Source organism: Sphaeramia orbicularis, chromosome 10 (genome assembly GCF_902148855.1).
Source record: "Sphaeramia orbicularis chromosome 10, fSphaOr1.1, whole genome shotgun sequence".
In the NCBI taxonomy this organism is placed as follows: Eukaryota; Metazoa; Chordata; class Actinopteri; order Kurtiformes; family Apogonidae; genus Sphaeramia; species Sphaeramia orbicularis.
The window spans coordinates 3,606,910-3,628,144 of NC_043966.1; the positions used below are offsets into that span (position 1 = coordinate 3,606,910).

At 33.8% G+C, this 21,235-nt stretch overlaps 1 protein-coding gene across 1 annotated transcript in view; it reads right to left on the reverse strand.

Moving 5' to 3' along the window:
* The window catches only part of LOC115427309 (homeobox protein EMX1-like), a 50,845-nt gene that overhangs the window by 18,471 nt on the left and 11,139 nt on the right, over window positions 1-21,235 (reverse strand). Inside the window, exon 2 of the mRNA XM_030145822.1 lies at window positions 14,792-14,976. Coding sequence (XP_030001682.1) covers window positions 14,792-14,976 — 185 coding nt within the window. The remainder of the gene's footprint in view (window positions 1-14,791; window positions 14,977-21,235) is intronic.

The window sequence follows — 21,235 nt, forward strand, 5'->3', positions numbered from 1 at the left end:
TATTTGAAATCATGTCCGAAAAAGTCATTTTCGGAAGTCATACTATAGACTTACGAAAAACTCATTTTTGGACCATGTTAGTCACCTCATGAAAATTAGTTTTAATCCACCTTAAACACTTAATGGAGTGTTTATTATTATCTCAGGAACATCTTTAATCACAATTTAGACATATTTGAAATCATGTCCGAAAAAGTCATTTTCGGAAGTCATACTATAGTCTTACGAGAAACTCATTTTTGGACCATGTTAGTTACGTCTTGAAAAAATTTTTGATCAACCTGAAACACTTCAGGGAGTGTTTATTACGATGTCAGGAACACCTTTAAACACGATTTAGACATATTTAAAATCATGTCCAAAAAGGTCATTTTCGGAAGTCATACTATAGTCTTACGAAAAACTCATTTTTGGACCATGTTAGTCACCTCCTGAAAAGTGTTTTAAATCAACCTGAAAAACCTCAGGGAGTGTTTATTACGATCTCAGGAAGATCCTAAATCAAAATATAGACATGTTTGAAATCATGTCCGAAAAGGTCATTTTCGGAAGTAATACTACAGACTTACGAAAAACTCATTTTGGACCATGTTAGTCACCTCATGAAAAAATTTTAAAACAACCTGAAACACTTCAGGGAGTGTTTATTATGAACTCAGGAACATCTTTAATCACAATTTAGACATGTTTGAAATCATGTCCGAAAAAGTCATTTTCGGAAGTCATACTATAGTCTTACGAAAAACTCATTTTTGGACCATGTCAGTCACCTCCTGAAAAGTGTTTTAAATCAACCTGAAAAACATCAGGGAGTGTTCATTATGATCTCAGGAACATCTTTAATCACATTTTAGACATATTTGAAATCATGTCCGAAAAAGTCATTTTCAGAAGTCATACTATAGACTTACGAAAAACTCATTTTTGGACCATGTTAGTCACCTCATGAAAATTAGTTTTAATCCACCTTAAACACTTAATGGAGTGTTTATTATGATCTCAGGAACATCTTTAATCACAATTTAGACATATTTGAAATCATGTCCGAAAAAGTCATTTTCGGAAGTCATACTATAGTCTTACGAAAAATTCATTTTTGGACCATGTTAGTCACCTCATGAAAATTAGTTTTAATCCACCTTAAACACTTCATGGAGTGTTTATTATGATCTCAGGAACATCCTAAATCACATTTTAGACATATTTGAAATCATGTCCGAAAAAGTCATTTTCGGAAGTCATACTATAGACTTACGAAAAACTCATTTTTGGACCATGTTAGTCACCTCATGAAAATTAGTTTTAATCCACCTTAAACACTTCATGGAGTGTTTATTATGATCTCAGGAACATCTTTAATCACAATTTAGACATATTTGAAATCATGTCCGAAAAAGTCATTTTCGGAAGTCATACTATAGTCTTACGAAAAACTCATTTTTGGACCATGTTAGTTACGTCTTGAAAAAATTTTTGATCAACCTGAAACACTTCAGGGAGTGTTTATTACGATGTCAGGAACATCTTTAATTACAATTTAGACATACTTGAAATCATGTCCAAAAAGGTCATTTTCGGAAGTCATACTATAGTCTTACGAAAAATTCATTTTTGGACCATGTTAGTCACCTCCTGAAAAATGTTTTAAATCAACCTGAAAAACCTCAGGGAGTGTTTATTATGATCTCAGGAAGATCCTAAATCAAAATATAGACATGTTTGAAATCATGTCCGAAAAGGTCATTTTCGGAAGTCATACTATAGACTTACGAAAAACTCATTTTTGGACCATGTTCGTCACCTCTTGAAGAAATTTTTAATCAACCTGAAACACTTCAGGGAGTGTTTATTACGATCTCAGGAACACCTTTAATCACAATTTAGACATATTTGAAATCATGTCCGAAAAAGTCATTTTCGGAAGTCATACAATCGTCTTACGAAAAATTCATTTTTAAACGATGTTAATCACCTCCTGAAAATTTTTTTTAATCAACCTGAAACACTTCATGGAGTGTTTATTATAATCTCAGGAACATCCTAAATCACATTTTAGACATATTTGAAATCATTTCCGAAAAAGTCATTTTCGGAAGTCATACTATAGACTGACGAAAAACTCATTTTTGGACCATGTTAGTCACCTCATGAAAATTAGTTTTAATCCACCTTAAACACTTCATGGAGTGTTTATTATGATCTCAGGAACATCTTTAATCACAATTTAGATATATTTGAAATCATGTCCGAAAAAGTCATTCTCGGAAGTCATACTATAGTCTTACGAAAAACTCCTTTTTGGACCATGTTAGTCACCTCCTGAAAAGTGTTTTAAATCAACCTGAAAAACCTCAGGGAGTGTTTATTATGATCTCAGGAAGATCCTAAATCAAAATATAGACATGTTTGAAATCATGTCCGAAAAGGTCATTTTCGGAAGTCATACTATAGTCTTACGAAAAACTCATTTTTGGACCATGTTAGTCACCTCCTGAAAATTTTTTTTAACCAACCTGAAACACTTCATGGAGTGTTTATTATGATCTCAGGAACATCCTAAATCACATTTTAGACATGTTTGAAATCATGTCCGAAAAAGTCATTTTCGGAAGTCATACTATAGACTTACGAAAAACTCATTTTTGGACCATGTTAGTCACCTCATGAAAATTAGTTTTAATCCACCTTAAACACTTCATGGAGTGTTTATTATGATCTCAGGAACATCTTTAATCACAATTTAGACATATTTGAAATCATGTCCGAAAAAGTCATTTTCAGAAGTCATACTATATAGTCTTACGAAAAATTTATTTTTGGACCATGTTAGTTACGTCTTGAAAAAATTTTTGATCAACCTGAAACACTTCAGGGAGTGTTTATTACGATGTCAGGAACATCTTTAATCACGATTTAGACATATTTGAAATCATTTCCAAAAAGGTCATTTTCGGAAGTCATACTATAGTCTTACGAAAAATTCATTTTTGGACCATGTTAGTCACCTCCTGAAAAGTGTTTTAAATCAACCTGAAAAACCTCAGGGCGTGTTTATTACGATCTCAGGAAGATCCTAAATCAAAATATAGACATGTTTGAAATCATGTCCGAAAAGGTCATTTTCGGAAGTAATACTATAGTCTTACGAAAAACTCCTTTTTGGACCATGTAAGTCAGGTCTTGAAAAAATTTTTGATCAACCTGAAACACTTCAGGGAGTGTTTATTACGATGTCAGGAACATCTTTAATTACAATTTAGACATACTTGAAATCATGTCCAAAAAGGTCATTTTCGGAAGTTATACTATAGTCTTACGAAAAATTCATTTTTGGACCATGTTAGTCACCTCCTGAAAAGTGTTTTAAATCAACCTGAAAAACCTCAGGGAGTGTTTATTATGATCTCAGGAAGATCCTAAATCAAAATATAGACATGTTTGAAATCATGTCCGAAAAAGTCATTTTCGGAAGTCATACTATAGACTTACGAAAAACTCATTTTTGGACCATGTTAGTCACCTCCTGAAAAGTGTTTTAAATCAACCTGAAAAACCTCAGGGAGTGTTTATTATAATCTCAGGAACATCCTAAATCACATTTTAGACATATTTGAAATCATTTCCGAAAAAGTCATTTTCGGAAGTCATACTATAGACTTACGAAAAACTCATTTTTGGACCATGTTAGTCACCTATTGAAAATTAGTTTTAATCCACCTTAAACACTTCATGGAGTGTTTATTATGATCTCAGGAACATCTTTAATCACAATTTAGATATATTTGAAATCATGTCCGAAAAAGTCATTCTCGGAAGTCATACTATAGTCTTACGAAAAACTCCTTTTTGGACCATGTTAGTCACCTCCTGAAAAGTGTTTTAAATCAACCTGAAAAACCTCAGGGAGTGTTTATTATGATCTCAGGAAGATCCTAAATCAAAATATAGACATGTTTGAAATCATGTCCGAAAAGGTCATTTTCGGAAGTCATACTATAGACTTACGAAAAACTCATTTTTGGACCATGTTCGTCACCTCTTGAAGAAATTTTTAATCAACCTGAAACACTTCAGGGAGTGTTTATTACGATCTCAGGAACACCTTTAATCACAATTTAGACATATTTGAAATCATGTCGGAAAAAGTCATTTTCGGAAGTCATACAATCGTCTTACGAAAAATTCATTTTTAAACGATGTTAATCACCTCCTGAAAATTTTTTTTAATCAACCTGAAACACTTCATGGAGTGTTTATTATAATCTCAGGAACATCCTAAATCACATTTTAGACATATTTGAAATCATTTCCGAAAAAGTCATTTTCGGAAGTCATACTATAGACTTACGAAAAACTCATTTTTGGACCATGTTAGTCACCTCATGAAAATTAGTTTTAATCCACCTTAAACACTTCATGGAGTGTTTATTATGATCTCAGGAACATCTTTAATCACAATTTAGATATATTTGAAATCATGTCCGAAAAAGTCATTCTCGGAAGTCATACTATAGTCTTACGAAAAACTCCTTTTTAGACCATGTTAGTCACCTCCTGAAAAGTGTTTTAAATCAACCTGAAAAACCTCAGGGAGTGTTTATTATGATCTCAGGAAGATCCTAAATCAAAATATAGACATGTTTGAAATCATGTCCGAAAAGGTCATTTTCGGAAGTCATACTATAGACTTACGAAAAACTCATTTTTGGACCATGTTCGTCACCTCTTGAAGAAATTTTTAATCAACCTGAAACACTTCAGGGAGTGTTTATTACGATCTCAAGAACACCTTTAATCACAATTTAGACATATTTGAAATCATGTCCGAAAAAGTCATTTTCGGAAGTCATACTATAGACTTACGAAAAACTCATTTTTGGACCATGTTCGTCACCTGTTGAAGAAATTTTTAATCAACCTGAAACACTTCAGGGAGTGTTTATTATGATCTCAGGAACATCTTTAATCACAATTTAGACATATTTGAAATCATGTCCGAAAAAGTCATTTTCGGAAGTCATACTATAGTCTTACGAAAAATTCATTTTTGGACCATGTTAGTCACCTCATGAAAATTAGTTTTAATCCACCTTAAACACTTCATGGAGTGTTTATTATGATCTCAGGAACATCCTAAATCACATTTTAGACATATTTGAAATCATGTCCGAAAAAGTCATTTTCGGACGTCATACTATAGACTTACGAAAAACTCATTTTTGGACCATGTTAGTCACCTCATGAAAATTAGTTTTAATCCACCTTAAACACTTCATGGAGTGTTTATTATGATCTCAGGAACATCTTTAATCACAATTTAGACATATTTGAAATCATGTCCGAAAAAGTCATTTTCGGAAGTCATACTATAGTCTTACGAAAAACTCCTTTTTGGACCATGTAAGTCAGGTCTTGAAAAAATTTTTGATCAACCTGAAACACTTCAGGGAGTGTTTATTACGATGTCAGGAACATCTTTAATTACAATTTAGACATACTTGAAATCATGTCCAAAAAGGTCATTTTCGGAAGTCATACTATAGTCTTACGAAAAATTCATTTTTGGACCATGTTAGTCACCTCCTGAAAAATGTTTTAAATCAACCTGAAAAACCTCAGGGAGTGTTTATTATGATCTCAGGAAGATCCTAAATCAAAATATAGACATGTTTGAAATCATGTCCGAAAAGGTCATTTTCGGAAGTCATACTATAGACTTACGAAAAACTCATTTTTGGACCATGTTCGTCACCTCTTGAAGAAATTTTTAATCAACCTGAAACACTTCAGGGAGTGTTTATTACGATCTCAGGAACACCTTTAATCACAATTTAGACATATTTGAAATCATGTCCGAAAAAGTCATTTTCGGAAGTCATACAATCGTCTTACGAAAAATTCATTTTTAAACGATGTTAATCACCTCCTGAAAATTTTTTTAATCAACCTGAAACACTTCATGGAGTGTTTATTATAATCTCAGGAACATCCTAAATCACATTTTAGACATATTTGAAATCATTTCCGAAAAAGTCATTTTCGGAAGTCATACTATAGACTGACGAAAAACTCATTTTTGGACCATGTTAGTCACCTCATGAAAATTAGTTTTAATCCACCTTAAACACTTAATGGAGTGTTTATTATGATCTCAGGAACATCTTTAATCACAATTTAGACATATTTGAAATCATGTCCGAAAAAGTCATTTTCGGAAGTCATACTATAGTCTTACGAAAAATTCATTTTTGGACCATGTTAGTCACCTCATGAAAATTAGTTTTAATCCACCTTAAACACTTCATGGAGTGTTTATTATGATCTCAGGAACATCCTAAATCACATTTTAGACATATTTGAAATCATGTCCGAAAAAGTCATTTTCGGAAGTCATACTATAGACTTACGAAAAACTCATTTTTGGACCATGTTAGTCACCTCATGAAAATTAGTTTTAATCCACCTTAAACACTTCATGGAGTGTTTATTATGATCTCAGGAACATCTTTAATCACAATTTAGACATATTTGAAATCATGTCCGAAAAAGTCATTTTCGGAAGTCATACTATAGTCTTACGAAAAACTCCTTTTTGGACCATGTAAGTCAGGTCTTGAAAAAATTTTTGATCAACCTGAAACACTTCAGGGAGTGTTTATTACGATGTCAGGAACATCTTTAATTACAATTTAGACATACTTGAAATCATGTCCAAAAAGGTCATTTTCGGAAGTCATACTATAGTCTTACGAAAAATTCATTTTTGGACCATGTTAGTCACCTCCTGAAAAGTGTTTTAAATCAACCTGAAAAACCTCAGGGAGTGTTTATTATGATCTCAGGAAGATCCTAAATCAAAATATAGACATGTTTGAAATCATGTCCGAAAAGGTCATTTTCGGAAGTCATACTATAGTCTTACGAAAAACTCATTTTTGGACCATGTTAGTCACCTCATGAAAATTAGTTTTAATCCACCTTAAACACTTCATGGAGTGTTTATTATGATCTCAGGAACATCTTTAATCACAATTTAGACATATTTTAAATCATGTCCGAAAAAGTCATTCTCGGAAGTCATACTATAGTCTTACGAAAAACTCATTTTTGGACCATGTTAGTTACGTCTTGAAAAAATTTTTGATCAACCTGAAACACTTCAGGGAGTGTTTATTATGATCTCAGGAACATCCTAAATCACATTTTAGACATATTGGAAATCATGTCCGAAAAAGTCATTTTCGGAAGTCATACTATAGACTTACGAAAAACTCATTTTTGGACCATGTTAGTCACCTCATGAAAATTAGTTTTAATCCACCTTAAACACTTAATGGAGTGTTTATTATGATCTCAGGAAGATCCTAAATCAAAATATAGACATGTTTGAAATCATGTCCGAAAAAGTCATTTTCGGAAGTCATACTATATTCTTACGAAAAACTCATTTTTGGACCATTTTAGTCACCTCTTGAAGAAATTTTTAATCAACCTGAAACACTTAAGGGAGTGCTTTTTACGATCTCAGGAACACCTTTAATCACAATTTAGACATATTTGAAATCATGTCCGAAAAAGTCATTTTCGGAGGTCATACTATAGTCTTACGAAAAACTCATTTTTGGACCATGTTAGTCACCTCCTGAAAAGTGTTTTAAATCAACCTGAAAAACCTCAGGGAGTGTTTATTATGATCTCAGGAACATCGTTAATCACAATTTAGACATATTTGAAATCATGTCCGAAAAAGTCATTCTCGGAAGTCATACTATAGACTTACGAAAAACTCATTTTTGGACCATGTTCGTCACCTCTTGAAGAAATTTTTAATCAACCTGAAACACTTCAGGGTGTGTTTATTATGATCTCAGGAACACCTTTAATCACAATTTAGACATATTTGAAATCATGTCCGAAAAAGTCATTTTCGGAAGTCATACTATAGTCTTACGAAAAACTCATTTTTGGACCATGTTAGTCACCTCATGAAAATTAGTTTTAATCCACCTTAAACACTTCATGGAGTGTTTATTATGATCTCAGGAACATCTTTAATCACAATTTAGACATATTTGAAATCATGTCCAAAAAGGTCATTTTCGGAAGTCATACTATAGTCTTACGAAAAACTCATTTTTTGACCATGTTATTCACCTCATGAAAAATTTTTTAATCAACCTGAAACACTTCAGGGAGTGTTTATTACGATCTCAGGAACACCTTTAATCACAGTTTTGACATGTTTGAAATCATGTACTTTTTTTTTCCCAACCTTCATTACGTTACGTTTACAAACAGGTCACATGTTGCTGTTATCCTTCATTTCATTGTTTATTTGTTTATTTTTTTTACTTTTTTCCTTAGACTCATGCGTTCACTGCATAACTTCAGTATATATAGAATTTTTTTTTTTTTTTAACATGCGCAGATGTTAAAAGATGAAATAAATCAGTCTGAAAATGAAGAAATAATCAGAACAAAACTCTGAATCTCAGATATAAAGGTAAGTTTTTGTGTCGTATCATCGTTTTATTTCACATTAAACTGTGACTCACAGACTGGATTTACTGTGTTTTATTTCATACTTCTGTCATTTTTGTCTTATGTCATATTTCACCCTGTTGTCACCCTGTTTTGTCTTTAACTAATGCTTAAAAACTACAAATTAACACTTGGTTTCTTCACCTTTCAGCCTTTAAACAGTAAATTAACACTGATTCCACCTCCATTCTGAGGTTATTTGTTTATTTTTGTCTTTTTTCTGTTGTTTTATCTCCTTTGCAGCTAAAAACAAATGTCTGAGGAGACATAATTGAATACAAATGGGTTTTTATTTCATCGTATTTAGCTCAAAGTCAATATTTCACAGAGAAATGTAGAGAAAAATCTCTGATTTGTCTGAAATAGTCAAAACTATTCATCATCTGGTTTTTCTATGCAAATAAACGACAGAGAGAAGAAATTTACGGTTAATATTTTTTTAATAAATATGAATAATTATCAGGATAAATAATCATTTTTTCCAGTTTGGCTGTTATTTTTTTGTTCATATTGAAAGCTGAACAAACCACACTTTTATTTGTGTAATAATACTTGGATTTACTGACTTTTTAATAAGAAAATAATAGCTAATAAAGAAAATTTGCCAGTTGAATGAACACAGGGTCCAGATTTATTTATTGGTTGATTTATTTATTACTTTGAGTTCAATAAAGGGTCATTTCCAACATTATTCACTTTTTCTGTTGTTATTATATGAAAATGGCCTTAAAATCCACTAGTTCAATCTGTAATAAATGTTTTACAGACATTATTTTTCAGCTCTTACATTATTTTACAGTTATTTTAGATGGCGCATGATGTTATTTTGATGCATTTGTCATTTTATTGGTGCTTTATGTCTCTTAAAATCTGTTTTATTCATTTTATTAATCACATATCAATCTAAATATCAGTGTTTTGTCATTAATGTACATTTTGATGTTGATTAATTTATTATAAATATATAATAATAAACAATAATAAATGACAGTAAATTTTTTTCTATTGAGGATAAATAGTAATAATGTATTGATGCATTTCTGTGTTTGCAACTGTTTTTATTAATTAAAATAAAGGGGTTTTTTGCAAATTATTTCATGAGTTTATTTCATTTATTAAAATCTCAATCACTTTGCATAATTACTTTTCCTAATTTACATATTTATGTTGATAATACTTTTATATTTTCACTTAAACAGTAGTTTTACTTCAGTGAATTTACTTTTATTTTCTGTTTTTGTTCCATTTTCTGTGTTTTTTTTTCTAACCGCTGCACATTCTTGCAGATTTATTACGTTTTGCGTGTATTTTCGGCCTCGTTTTGATTCTTTTCTACTTTCTACCTTTCTTTTTTAATCATCCATCAGTAGTTTTCCATCTGTCACACTATCATTACCGTCTATAAAACTGCTCTGGAAGCCCAAAGCCTCATTTGCGTGTGATTAATAACTGTTGATGTGATTCCCAGCTGACTGATGGATGTCTCTCCTGTTGTGAAATTAGCTCATAAATAATCGCAGGATGATTCACGTCATCTCACTGGCGTCAGGGCTCGTATCGTCGTGGCAACCAGATGACAAACACTGTCAATCACTCCTGAGAAAAGCATGTGAGAGGGCGGGGGGAGCGTCTCGTAGCTGACTAACCGTCGACTCACTTCCCCTCGGACCTGGAGCCGAGCCAGACGCCTTCGATAGGAAGATCAGAACAAAACGGAGACCAGAGACGCATCCGACGCTCAAAACCGGGAAAATCAGACCTGGTTTTAGCACAAAAACGACAGAAAATACAACCTAAAGCTAAAAGAAAATAGGAAATTAACTGTTTAAAACAGCTAAAAAAAAAAAAAGATTAAAGTCAAAGCTCAGACCTGGTTTTTGCCCAAAGTTATGACCCTAAACAGAGTCTAATGTCGAAAACAAAGAAAATGTATGAAATTTAACAATGCAGATGCCTTAAATGCACCAAAATAAAACTGGGTTTATCACAAACAGCCTAAAGAAAATGGTTTACTGCTCAAAATCAGTAAAATTAAACTGTTTAAATGACACCTCAGACTTAGATTTAGCAAGAAAACGACTCAGAGCGATGCATTGAAGAGTAAAAACCAGGAAAATCAGACCTGGTTTAAGCACAAAAACAACAGAAAATACAACCTAAAGCTAAAAAAATGGGAAATTAACTGTTTAAAACAGCTAAAAAAAAAAAAAAGATTAAAGTCGAAGCTCAAACCTGGTTTTAGCCCAAAGTTATGACACAAAACAGAGTCTAATGTTGAAAACAAAGAAGGTGTATGACATTTAACAACGCAGACGCCTTAAATATATGAATATAAGATCATAAACAACCTAAAGAAAACAGTCTAATGCTCAAAATCAACAAAATTCAACTGTTTAAATGACACCTAAGACCTGGTTTTAGCACGAAAATGACAGAAAATAGAATCTAAAGCAAAAAAAAGGAAATTAACTGTTTAAAACAACAACAAAAAAAGATTAAAGTATCAGCTCAGACCTGGTTTTAGCACAAAAATGACAGAAAATACAAACTAAAGCTTAAATACATATGAAATTAACTGTTTAGATGAGTTACAAAAAGATTAAAGTCAAGGCTCAGACCTGGTTTTAGCCCAAAGTTACGACCCTAAACAGAGTCTAATGTTGAAAACAAAGAACATGTAAAAAATATAACAATGCAGACACCTTAAATACACCAAAATAAAACTGGGTTTATCACAAACAGCCTGAAGAAAATGGTTTACTGCTCAAAATCAGCAAAATTAAACAGTTTAAATGACACCTCAGACTTAGTTTTAGCAAGAAAACGACTCAGAACGATGCATTGAAGAGTAAAAACCAGGAAAATCAGACCTGGTTTAAGCACAAAAACAACAGAAAATACAACCTAAAGCTAAAAAAATAGGAAATTGATTGTTTAAAAGCTGAAGAAGATTTAAGTATCAGCTCAAACCTACAAACCAGCAAAATCAGTCTTTAAGCAAATGTCAGACTTGGTTTTAGCACAAAAACTCAGGAAATTTTCAGTTTAGAAGAGCAGAAGAATATAGGAAATAGCAGCTCAGACCTGAGTTTAACACCAAAACAACAGGAAATACAACCTACAGCTAAAAACATATGAAATTAACGAGCTAAAAAAGATTAAAGCTGCAGCTCAGACCTGGTTTTAGCCCAAACTTGTTGCACAAAAGACAGTTTAATGCTGAAAACAAAGGAAATGTACCGAATTCAACAATGCAGAGGCCTTAAAAATACCAAAACAGCCTGATAAAAAATGGTCTAATGCTCAAAATGAGCAAAATTAGACCAGTTAAACAACTCCTCAGACCTGGTTTTAAAGTAAATCTTAAAACAAATGTCAGAACTGGTTTTAGCACAAAAACAACAGAAAATAGAATCTAAAGCTCAAAAAACTGGAAATCAGTTGTTAAAAGGAGCTGTATAAGGTTTAAGCTGGAGTTCAGACCTGGTTTTAGCCCAAAGTTATGACGCAAAACAGAGTCTAATGTTGAAAACAAAGAAGATGTATGACATTTAACAACGCAGACGCCTTAAATATATGAATATAAGATCATAAACAACCTAAAGAAAACAGTCTAATGCTCAAAATCAACAAAATTCAACTGTTTAAATGACACCTAAGACCTGGTTTTAGCACAAAAATGACGGAAAATAGAATCTAAAGCAAAAAAAAAAAAAATAGGAAATTACCTGTTTAGATGAGCTAAAAAAGATTAAAGTATCAGCTCAGACCTGGTTTAACAACAGAAACAACAGAAAATAGAATCTAAAGTTAAAAAAAAAGAAAAGGAAATGAACTGTTTAAAAGAGCTGCAGGAGACTTAAGTATCAGCTCAAACCTGCTTTTAGCCCAAACTTGTTGCACAAAAGACAGTTTAATGCTGAAAACAAAGAAAATGTACCGAATTAAACAATGCAGAGGCCTTAAAAATACCAAAACAGCCTGATAAAAAATGGTCTAAATTAACTGTTTACATGAACTAAAAAAGATTTCAGTATCAGCTCAAACCTGGTTTAAGCCCAAAAAATGAAAGATAACATAATCCAAAGCACAAAACATATGAAACTAGAAGCACTTGTAGAGCGCAGACCTCCGCCAAGGCAGACCAGTGCCCCCCCCACCCCCGATCATCAACAAAATGTAATCATTTGTTCCTTGTGCCAGTATCAACATTTCCTGAAACTTTCATCCAAATCCGTCCAGAACTTTTTGAGTTATGTTGCACACAAACAGACAAACAGACAAATCAACGCCGACAAAACCAGAACCTCCTTGGTGGAGGTAAAGAACTGTTTAAAAGGTGCTGAATAAGGTTTATGTACTAGTTCAGACCTGGTTTTAGCACAAAAACAACAGAAAATACAACCTAAAGCTAAAAAACATAGGAAGTTAACTGTTTAGATGAGCTAAAAAGATTAAAGTATCAGTTCAGACCTGGTTTTAACACAAAGTTATGACGCAAAACAGAGTCTAATGTTGAAAACAAAGAAAATGTATAAAATTTAACAACGCAGACGCCTTAAATATATGAATATAAGATCACAAACAACCTAAAGAAAACAGTCTAATGCTCAAAATCAACAAAATTCAACTGTTTAAATGACACCTAAGACCTGGTTTTAGCACAAAAACAACAGAAAATACAACCTAAAGCTAAAAAAATAAGAAATTAACTGTTTAGATGAGCTAAAAAAAAAAAAAAAAGATTAAGGTCAAAGCTCGGACCTGGTTTAAGCACAAAAAACTGCAGAAATTTTAACCTAAAGCTCAAAAAATAGAAAAATAACTTTTTAGATTAGCTAAAAAAGATTAAAGTCACAGCTCAGACCTGGTTTTAGCACAAAAATGACAGAAAATACAAACTAAAGCTTAAATACATATGAAATTAACTGTTTACATGAGTTAAAAGAATATTAAAGTCACAGCTCAGACCTGGTTTAAGCAAAAACAAAAAAGACAGATAAAATAATCTAAAGCACAAACATGAACTGAACTGTTTGAAAGAGCTGCAGAAGATTTAGCAGGATCAGCTCAGACCTGGTTTTAGCCCAAAGTTAGGACGCAAAACAGAGTCTAATGTTGAAAACTAAGAAAAAGTATGAAATGAAAGAACGCAGACGCCTTAAATTTAACCGTCAGTGAGATTTTATCAGAAAACAGCGTCTAAAACCGAGGAGAACTAAATAACAGACACTAGTTTGAACCCAGACGAACGCTGAAAAAGAAGAAAACCTGTAAAATGTGTGGATTTATTTGAGCTGCAGATGTTTGAAGTGTTTTATCAGAAACACTTTAAAGAAACTAAAGTTAAAAACACAAAAAATTCAGCTGTTAAAATGAGTTTCAACCTCCTCAGACCTGGTTTAAACAAAAAACATCACAACAAAAACAGAGTTTAACGATAAAAAACTAAGAAAAAGCACCAAATTAAACTGTTTATGATTCAAATTCCAGTCCGACCTGGTTTTAGCGCAAACGACTCAAATCGAATTAAAGCTCAAAATGAAGAAAATACAGAGAATTCACCGCAAACACGAACAGAATCTAATGATAAAATGTAGAAAATATAGAATAAATAAACATTATTGATCAGAGGTAATCAAGTTCTGTCGCCATAGAAACGTCACTGATCTCTGTTAACGAGTGGATTCATTCATTCATTCATTCATTGCTCGTCGTCTCAGGTGGATTTTGTTCAGATTTAATCAAATAAAACTCACTCTTTCATGGTTGGGAATTATTTCTACAGATTCATTAAAAACAGTAGTTTAGTTTTTTTTCTCTGATTTGTTCATAAAATTCTTATTAAATGAGTTATTGTTTGTGTATTAATGTGATTTTACTAAAAATTATTAACTTTTATAATGTTTTAATGATTAGATTTTGCAATAAATCGGACAAATAATTGAATAAAATATTTAAATATATATATATATATATATATATATATATATATATATATATATATATGTTATTAATTCATTATATTACGTTTGCTCTGAAATTATTGTTCAGTTGTGTTTAATTCTGTCAGTTTTTGTGTTTTGTTTTTAAATGATAATAAATGAGTATAAATTATTTTGTGTCTTTTTTCAACTGTTTGTTGTTTTTGGTGTCAAATATACAAGTTTATTATTATTATTATTATTATTTACTGATGCAGTGACTGTTTGAATGTGTGGTTTCATCTTTCAACGGTGCGTTCACTGACCTGCGTCTCTGTCAGACACAGTCCGCTGGCCAGCTGCTTCCTCTCGGCTCCGACCACGTAGTGATTCTTCTCGAAGGCTCGTTCCAGACGCAGCAGCTGCGACGGAGAGAACGCCGTCCGGATGCGTTTGGGTTTTCTGGAAAACGGACCGTGGAGAAGCAGGTTCTCCGGACTGCTGTCGTCACCTGAACGCAACACGGACACAAAACGCAGGGATCGGTAAACAGTCACCTGAACACAACAAAGATCAGCAAATGAACACCTGAACGCAACACTTATCAATAAATGAACACCTGAACGCAACACTTACCAGTAAATGAACACCTGAACGCAACACTTATCAATAAACGAACACCTGAACGCAACACTTACCAATAAATGAGCTCCTGAATGCAACACTTATCAGTAAATGAACACCTGAACGCAACACTTATCAACAAATGAACACCTGAACACAACACTTATCAATAAATGAACACCTGAACGCAACAAAGATCAGTAAATGAACACCTGAACGCAACACTTATTAATAAATGAACACCTGAACGCAACACTTAATAATAAATGAACACCTGAACGCAACACTTATCAATAAATGAACACCTGAACGAAACACTTATCAATAAATGATCACCTGAACGCAACACTTATCAACAAATGAACACCTGAACGCAACACTTATCAATAAACGAACACCTGAACGCAACACTTACCAATAAATGAGCTCCTGAATGCAACACTTATCAGTAAATGAACACCTGAACGCAACACTTATCAATAAATGAACACCTGAACGCAACACTTATTAATAAATGAACACCTGAACGCAACACTTATCAATAAATGATCACCTGAACGCAACACTTATCAATAAATGAACACCTGAACACAACAAAGATCAGCAAATGAACACCTGAACGCAACATTTATCAACAAATGAACACCTGAACGCAACAAAGATCAGTAAATGAACACCTGAACGCAACACTTATTAATAAATGAACACCTGAACGCAACACTTAATAATAAATGAACACCTGAACGCAACACTTATCAATAAATGAACACCTGAATGAAACACTTACCAGTAAATGAACACCTGAATGCAACACTTATCAATAAATGAACACCTGAACGCAACACTTATTAATAAATGAACACCTGAACGCAACACTTATCAATAAATGATCACCTGAACGCAACACTTATCAATAAATGAACACCTGAACACAACAAAGATCAGCAAATGAACACCTGAACGCAACATTTATCAACAAATGAACACCTGAACGCAACAAAGATCAGTAAATGAACACCTGAACGCAACACTTATTAATAAATGAACACCTGAACGCAACACTTAATAATAAATGAACACCTGAACGCAACACTTATCAATAAATGAACACCTGAATGAAACACTTATCAATAAATGATCACCTGAACGCAACACTTATCAACAAATGAACACCTGAACGCAACACTTATCAATAAATGAACACCTGAATGCAACACTTACCAGTAAATGAACACCTGAATGCAACACTTATCAATAAATGAACACCTGAACGCAACACTTATCAGTAAATGAACTCCTGAACGCAACAAAGATCAGTAAATGAACACCTGAACGCAACACTTACCAGTAAATGAACACCTGAACGCAACACTTATCAATAAATGAACTCCTAAACGCAACACTTATCAATAAATGAACACCTGAACGTAACACTTATCAATAAACGAACACCTGAACGCAACACTTACCAATAAATGAGCTCCTGAATGCAACACTTATCAGTAAATGAACACCTGAACTCAACACTTATCAATAAATGAACACCTGAACGTAACACTTATCAATAAACGAACACCTGAACGCAACACTTACCAATAAATGAGCTCCTGAATGCAACACTTATCAGTAAATGAACACCTGAACTCAACACTTATCAATAAATGAACACCTGAACGTAACACTTATCAATAAACGAACACCTGAACGCAACACTTACCAATAAATGAGCTCCTGAATGCAACACTTATCAGTAAATGAACACCTGAACTCAACACTTATCAATAAATGATCACCTGAGCGCAACACTTATCAATAAACGAACACCTGAACGCAACACTTACCAATAAATGAGCTCCTGAATGCAACACTTATCAGTAAATGAACACCTGAACTCAACACTTATCAATAAATGAACACCTGAACGCAACAAAGACCAGTAAATGAACACCTGAACGCAACACTTATCAATAAATGAACCCCTGAACGCAACACTTACCAGTAAATGAACACCTGAACGCAACACTTATCAGTAAATGAACACCTGAATGCAACATATATCAATAAATGAACAACTGAATGCAACATGGATGGAAAACACAAAGATCAGTAAATGAACACCTGAACGCAACACTTACCAGTAAATGAACACCTGAACGCAACACTTATCAATAAATGATCATGATACGATAACCAGACCATGTGACCAGCGCAAAGGCTCATGGGAACTGTAGTTTTTTTTAAAGGATAAATGTTCTAAACCTTTGGATGAAACATTTTCTTTATACGTTGAAGTTCAAGAAAAATAAAAGCAGGATTTCATTCATTAGATCCTGGAAACTTAAATCTAATTTAAATATTTCCAATGTGTCTGACTTTCTACTTTAATGTTAATAAAATACAAAACAAGGCTTGAATATATTATTATTTATGAACTCTGATTAAAATAGTCCAGCATTTTATGGAAATATTTCTTTTTTTTTAGGGGTAAATAGTAAATATTTCATTAAAAATCACTCTGTAGTTTTCACTAATAAACATCTGGAAACATTTAAGAAACTTCATACAAGTTTATTTTCATTTACATCATCATAAACTAACGTAGTTTGATTTGGTTTTATTTTATTTTTTGTTGTTTTTTTATAACATCCGTGTTTATTTGGACATTTTTAATTGCTCGTTACTTTCTAATTAAATCCATAAAATATAAATATTGATGAAAACACTATTGTTTTTCCATTTTTCAGCCTCGTGTCAGTTTCTCTTCCGTGGTCGAAGGCAGAGGCGGTGGTGTTGACAAAACCACACGTCTGTGACCTTTGACCTCGCTGTAAATCCGACGCCGCTGTTACATTTTCGCCAATTTGACGTTGAACAGAACTAAACCGTCACATTTGCACGTGAAGCTGCGTCCGTGGCGGCTGCAGACTTGTACTTTGCATATGAATGTCGCTGCTTTTTCTGAAGCTAACGTTGGATTCTTTCATTCGCCGACGCCTCCTCGACGCCTCCAAGCCGCCAACAAACCGACTTTTTTGCGTGGCGCGTGTCGGCGGCGGTGCCTCCTTTGAGCCCAAGTCGAGCTTCGATTTGTTTATGTAAAATATCTTCGTAAATTTACGTGCGATTTCAATAAATGGTGGGAAAAATAGAGCAGATGTTACATGTGGCTTCGACAAACAAAGAGGAAACAACGACCGCTTTTGGCGGCTTTGTCTCCGTCACGTCACACGGATTTACTGTTCGCCTCAATGGCACGTCCAATAAACAAATCAGACTTTTTTCTAATGTCGAATCGTGTCGATGGTTTGAGACTCAAATCGTTTAACGTCAGAGTCTGAGACGCCACAAACCGACAGTGGGTCAAAAGAAGGACGCCATGAAAGACCGAAAACGGCAACGTTAAACCAGCAAACACTGGACATTATACACAAACACAGATACATACATATATATATAGAATTACACTACAACATAGATATGCAATCTACTTATAAAATATAAAGGGCTATTACTTAAATTAATGAATATAATGAACATTCATCTGTTTACATGTAAGTCATTTCTCCTCTTCTGTTGATTTAGTAGTAGTATTATTATCATCATCATTATTATTATTAATATTATCATCATCATCATCATTATTATTATTATTATTATTATTATTATTATTATTATTATTATCTGGACTTTGTTCTGTTGTTTTCTAGTTTTTCTTTTCATTTTAAATGTGTGTGTTTTTATAATTTCCTTGATCAAACTGATGTTTAATGATAATAAAGTCTCTTAAACTTGAATACTGGACAGTTTGTGTTCATTTCACGTGTGCGTCTGCAGGTACTGAAACTGAAGAGTAAAGTCAGTTCAGGCTAAAAACCCTTTCATTTCCAGTGCAACCACTGCTTTAACTTTAAATACTTTTAATTTGTACCTTTAATTATCTGTGCCTTTAATAAGTGTTTTTTATGGATGTTAATTATCAGTGTAAAATCCATAAAAACATGGATGTGTGACTTAAATCTATGGTTTAAAGAGAAGAAGCTGATGTTTTATTCATATTTTGACACGTGGATCAAAAACATGAACATTTTTTAGAAACTCTTCATAAAAATGTTTTTTTTTTTAATGTATTGATTATTTGCATCTGGACCTTGAGTCTGTGACAAAGACAGATGTTTTGGTTTAACAGTAGAAGTGACCTGTTGGTTCACATTTAGAGCAGGTTTGAATTGGTGGTTCGTTGTGTTTAAATAAGTGAAGAAGGCTCTTTTTTCTGTTTTTCTGTTGGATTTCACACTTTGTGCAGCACATTGGGATTCCATCTGCACTGGAATGTGCTCCATAAATAAAGTTTGGCCTTTTCTTTTAGCATCTTTTCAGTTTTATTTAGTAAAGTTTGAGCCGATTTCAACCACACAAACGCTATCGATGATCAGGGCAGAAATAAATGAAAGGTTGTGGTTTTTTGGGATTTTTTTTGGAGCTGAATTCAGAATAGTTATTAAATCATGGAACCTGAGAAAGAAGATAAACCCAAATCTTCACTTGACCTTTGACTTCCAGGTGTAACCTTGTGTTTAGTTTTACAGGTTTAACCCTTTAAAGCAGACTCACATAATGAGAAGCTGCATTTCACGTGCACCTGAACGCAACACAGGTCCCATGTCACACCTGAGCATAAACTTATACTTAAACTATAAGTTAATTCAGTAAAATTAGTTCAGTGCAGATTTATGTTTTAATGATTCTATTTCACCTTTACCTGCATTATTATTATTATTATTATTATTATTATTATTATTATTATTATTATTATTATTATTATTATTATTTCATTATTTATTTCCACCAGTTCTTTCTAATGTGCAGTTACCTGTTCTGATAATTTTTGTTATGACTGTTTTCTTTCCTTTTTGTCTTATATTTCTCACATGTATATATTATATATAATATTTTATAAAATATTCCATGTTGTGCTGACACTGGAACCTTAATACAGTTCTGTTTAATTTAATCTAATCTAATTTAAACGTTCGTTTTTCCTTCCAAACTTGACTAAAGTTACTTCACAGTCATTTCCAAAAGATGTAAAAGGTTTATTTTGATTTTAATTCTTCCTGGAAATGAAAATATTCCTGAAGATCCTGTTTTGAAAACATATTTACAGACTTTTGGATCAAATACCTGATAATTTTTTTAAGAAATACTGATAAAAATGTGGTTTAAGGGATGTAAATAACAAATATAGAAAAAGATGGAAGTAAATGAGGATGAAGACGATAAAACAGAGGAAGAGAAAGGAGCAGTCAGAGGTAAATAAAGAGGAGGAAGAGGAGGAGGAGGAGGAGAAGGAGGAAGAGGAGGAGGAGAAGGAGGAAGAGGAGGAGGAGGAGGAGGAGGAGGAGGAGGAGAAGGAAGAGGAGGAGGAGGAGAAGAAGGAGGAAGAGGAGGAGGAGAAGGAGGAAGAGGAGGAGGAGGAGGAGGAAGAGGAGGAGGAGGAGGAGAAGGAGGAAGAGGAGGAGGAGAAGGAGGAAGAGGAGGAGGAGGAGGAAGAGGAGGAGGAGGAGGAGAAGGAAGAGGAGGAGGAGGAGAAGAAGGAAGAGGAGGAAGAGGAGGAGGAGAAGAAGGAAGAGGAGGAGGAGGAGGAGAAGGAAGAGGAGGAGGAGGAGAAGAAGGAAGAGGAGGAGGAGAAGGAGGAAGAGGAGGAGGAGGAGGAGGAGGAAGAGGAGGAGGAGGAGGAGGAGGAGGAGAAGGAAGAGGAGGAGGAGGAGGAGAAGGAAGAGGAGGAAGAGGAGGAGGAGGAGGAGGAGAAGGAAGAGGAGGAGGAGGAGGAGGAGGAGGAGAAGAAGGAAGAGGAGGAGGAGGAGGAGGAAGAGGAGGAGGAGGAGGAGAAGGAAGAGGAGGAGGAGGAGAAGAAGGAAGAGGAGGAAGAGGAGGAGGAGGAGGAAGAGGAGGAGGAGAAGAAGGAAGAGGAGGAAGAGGAGGAGGAGAAGAAGGAAGAGGAGGAAGAGGAGGAGGAGAAGGAGGAGGAGGAAGAGGAGGAGGAGAAGAAGGAAGAGGAGGAAGAGGAGGAGGAGGAGGAGAAGGAGGAAGAGGAAGAGGAGGAAGAGGAGGAGGAGGAGGAGGAGGAAGAGGAGGAAGAGGAGGAG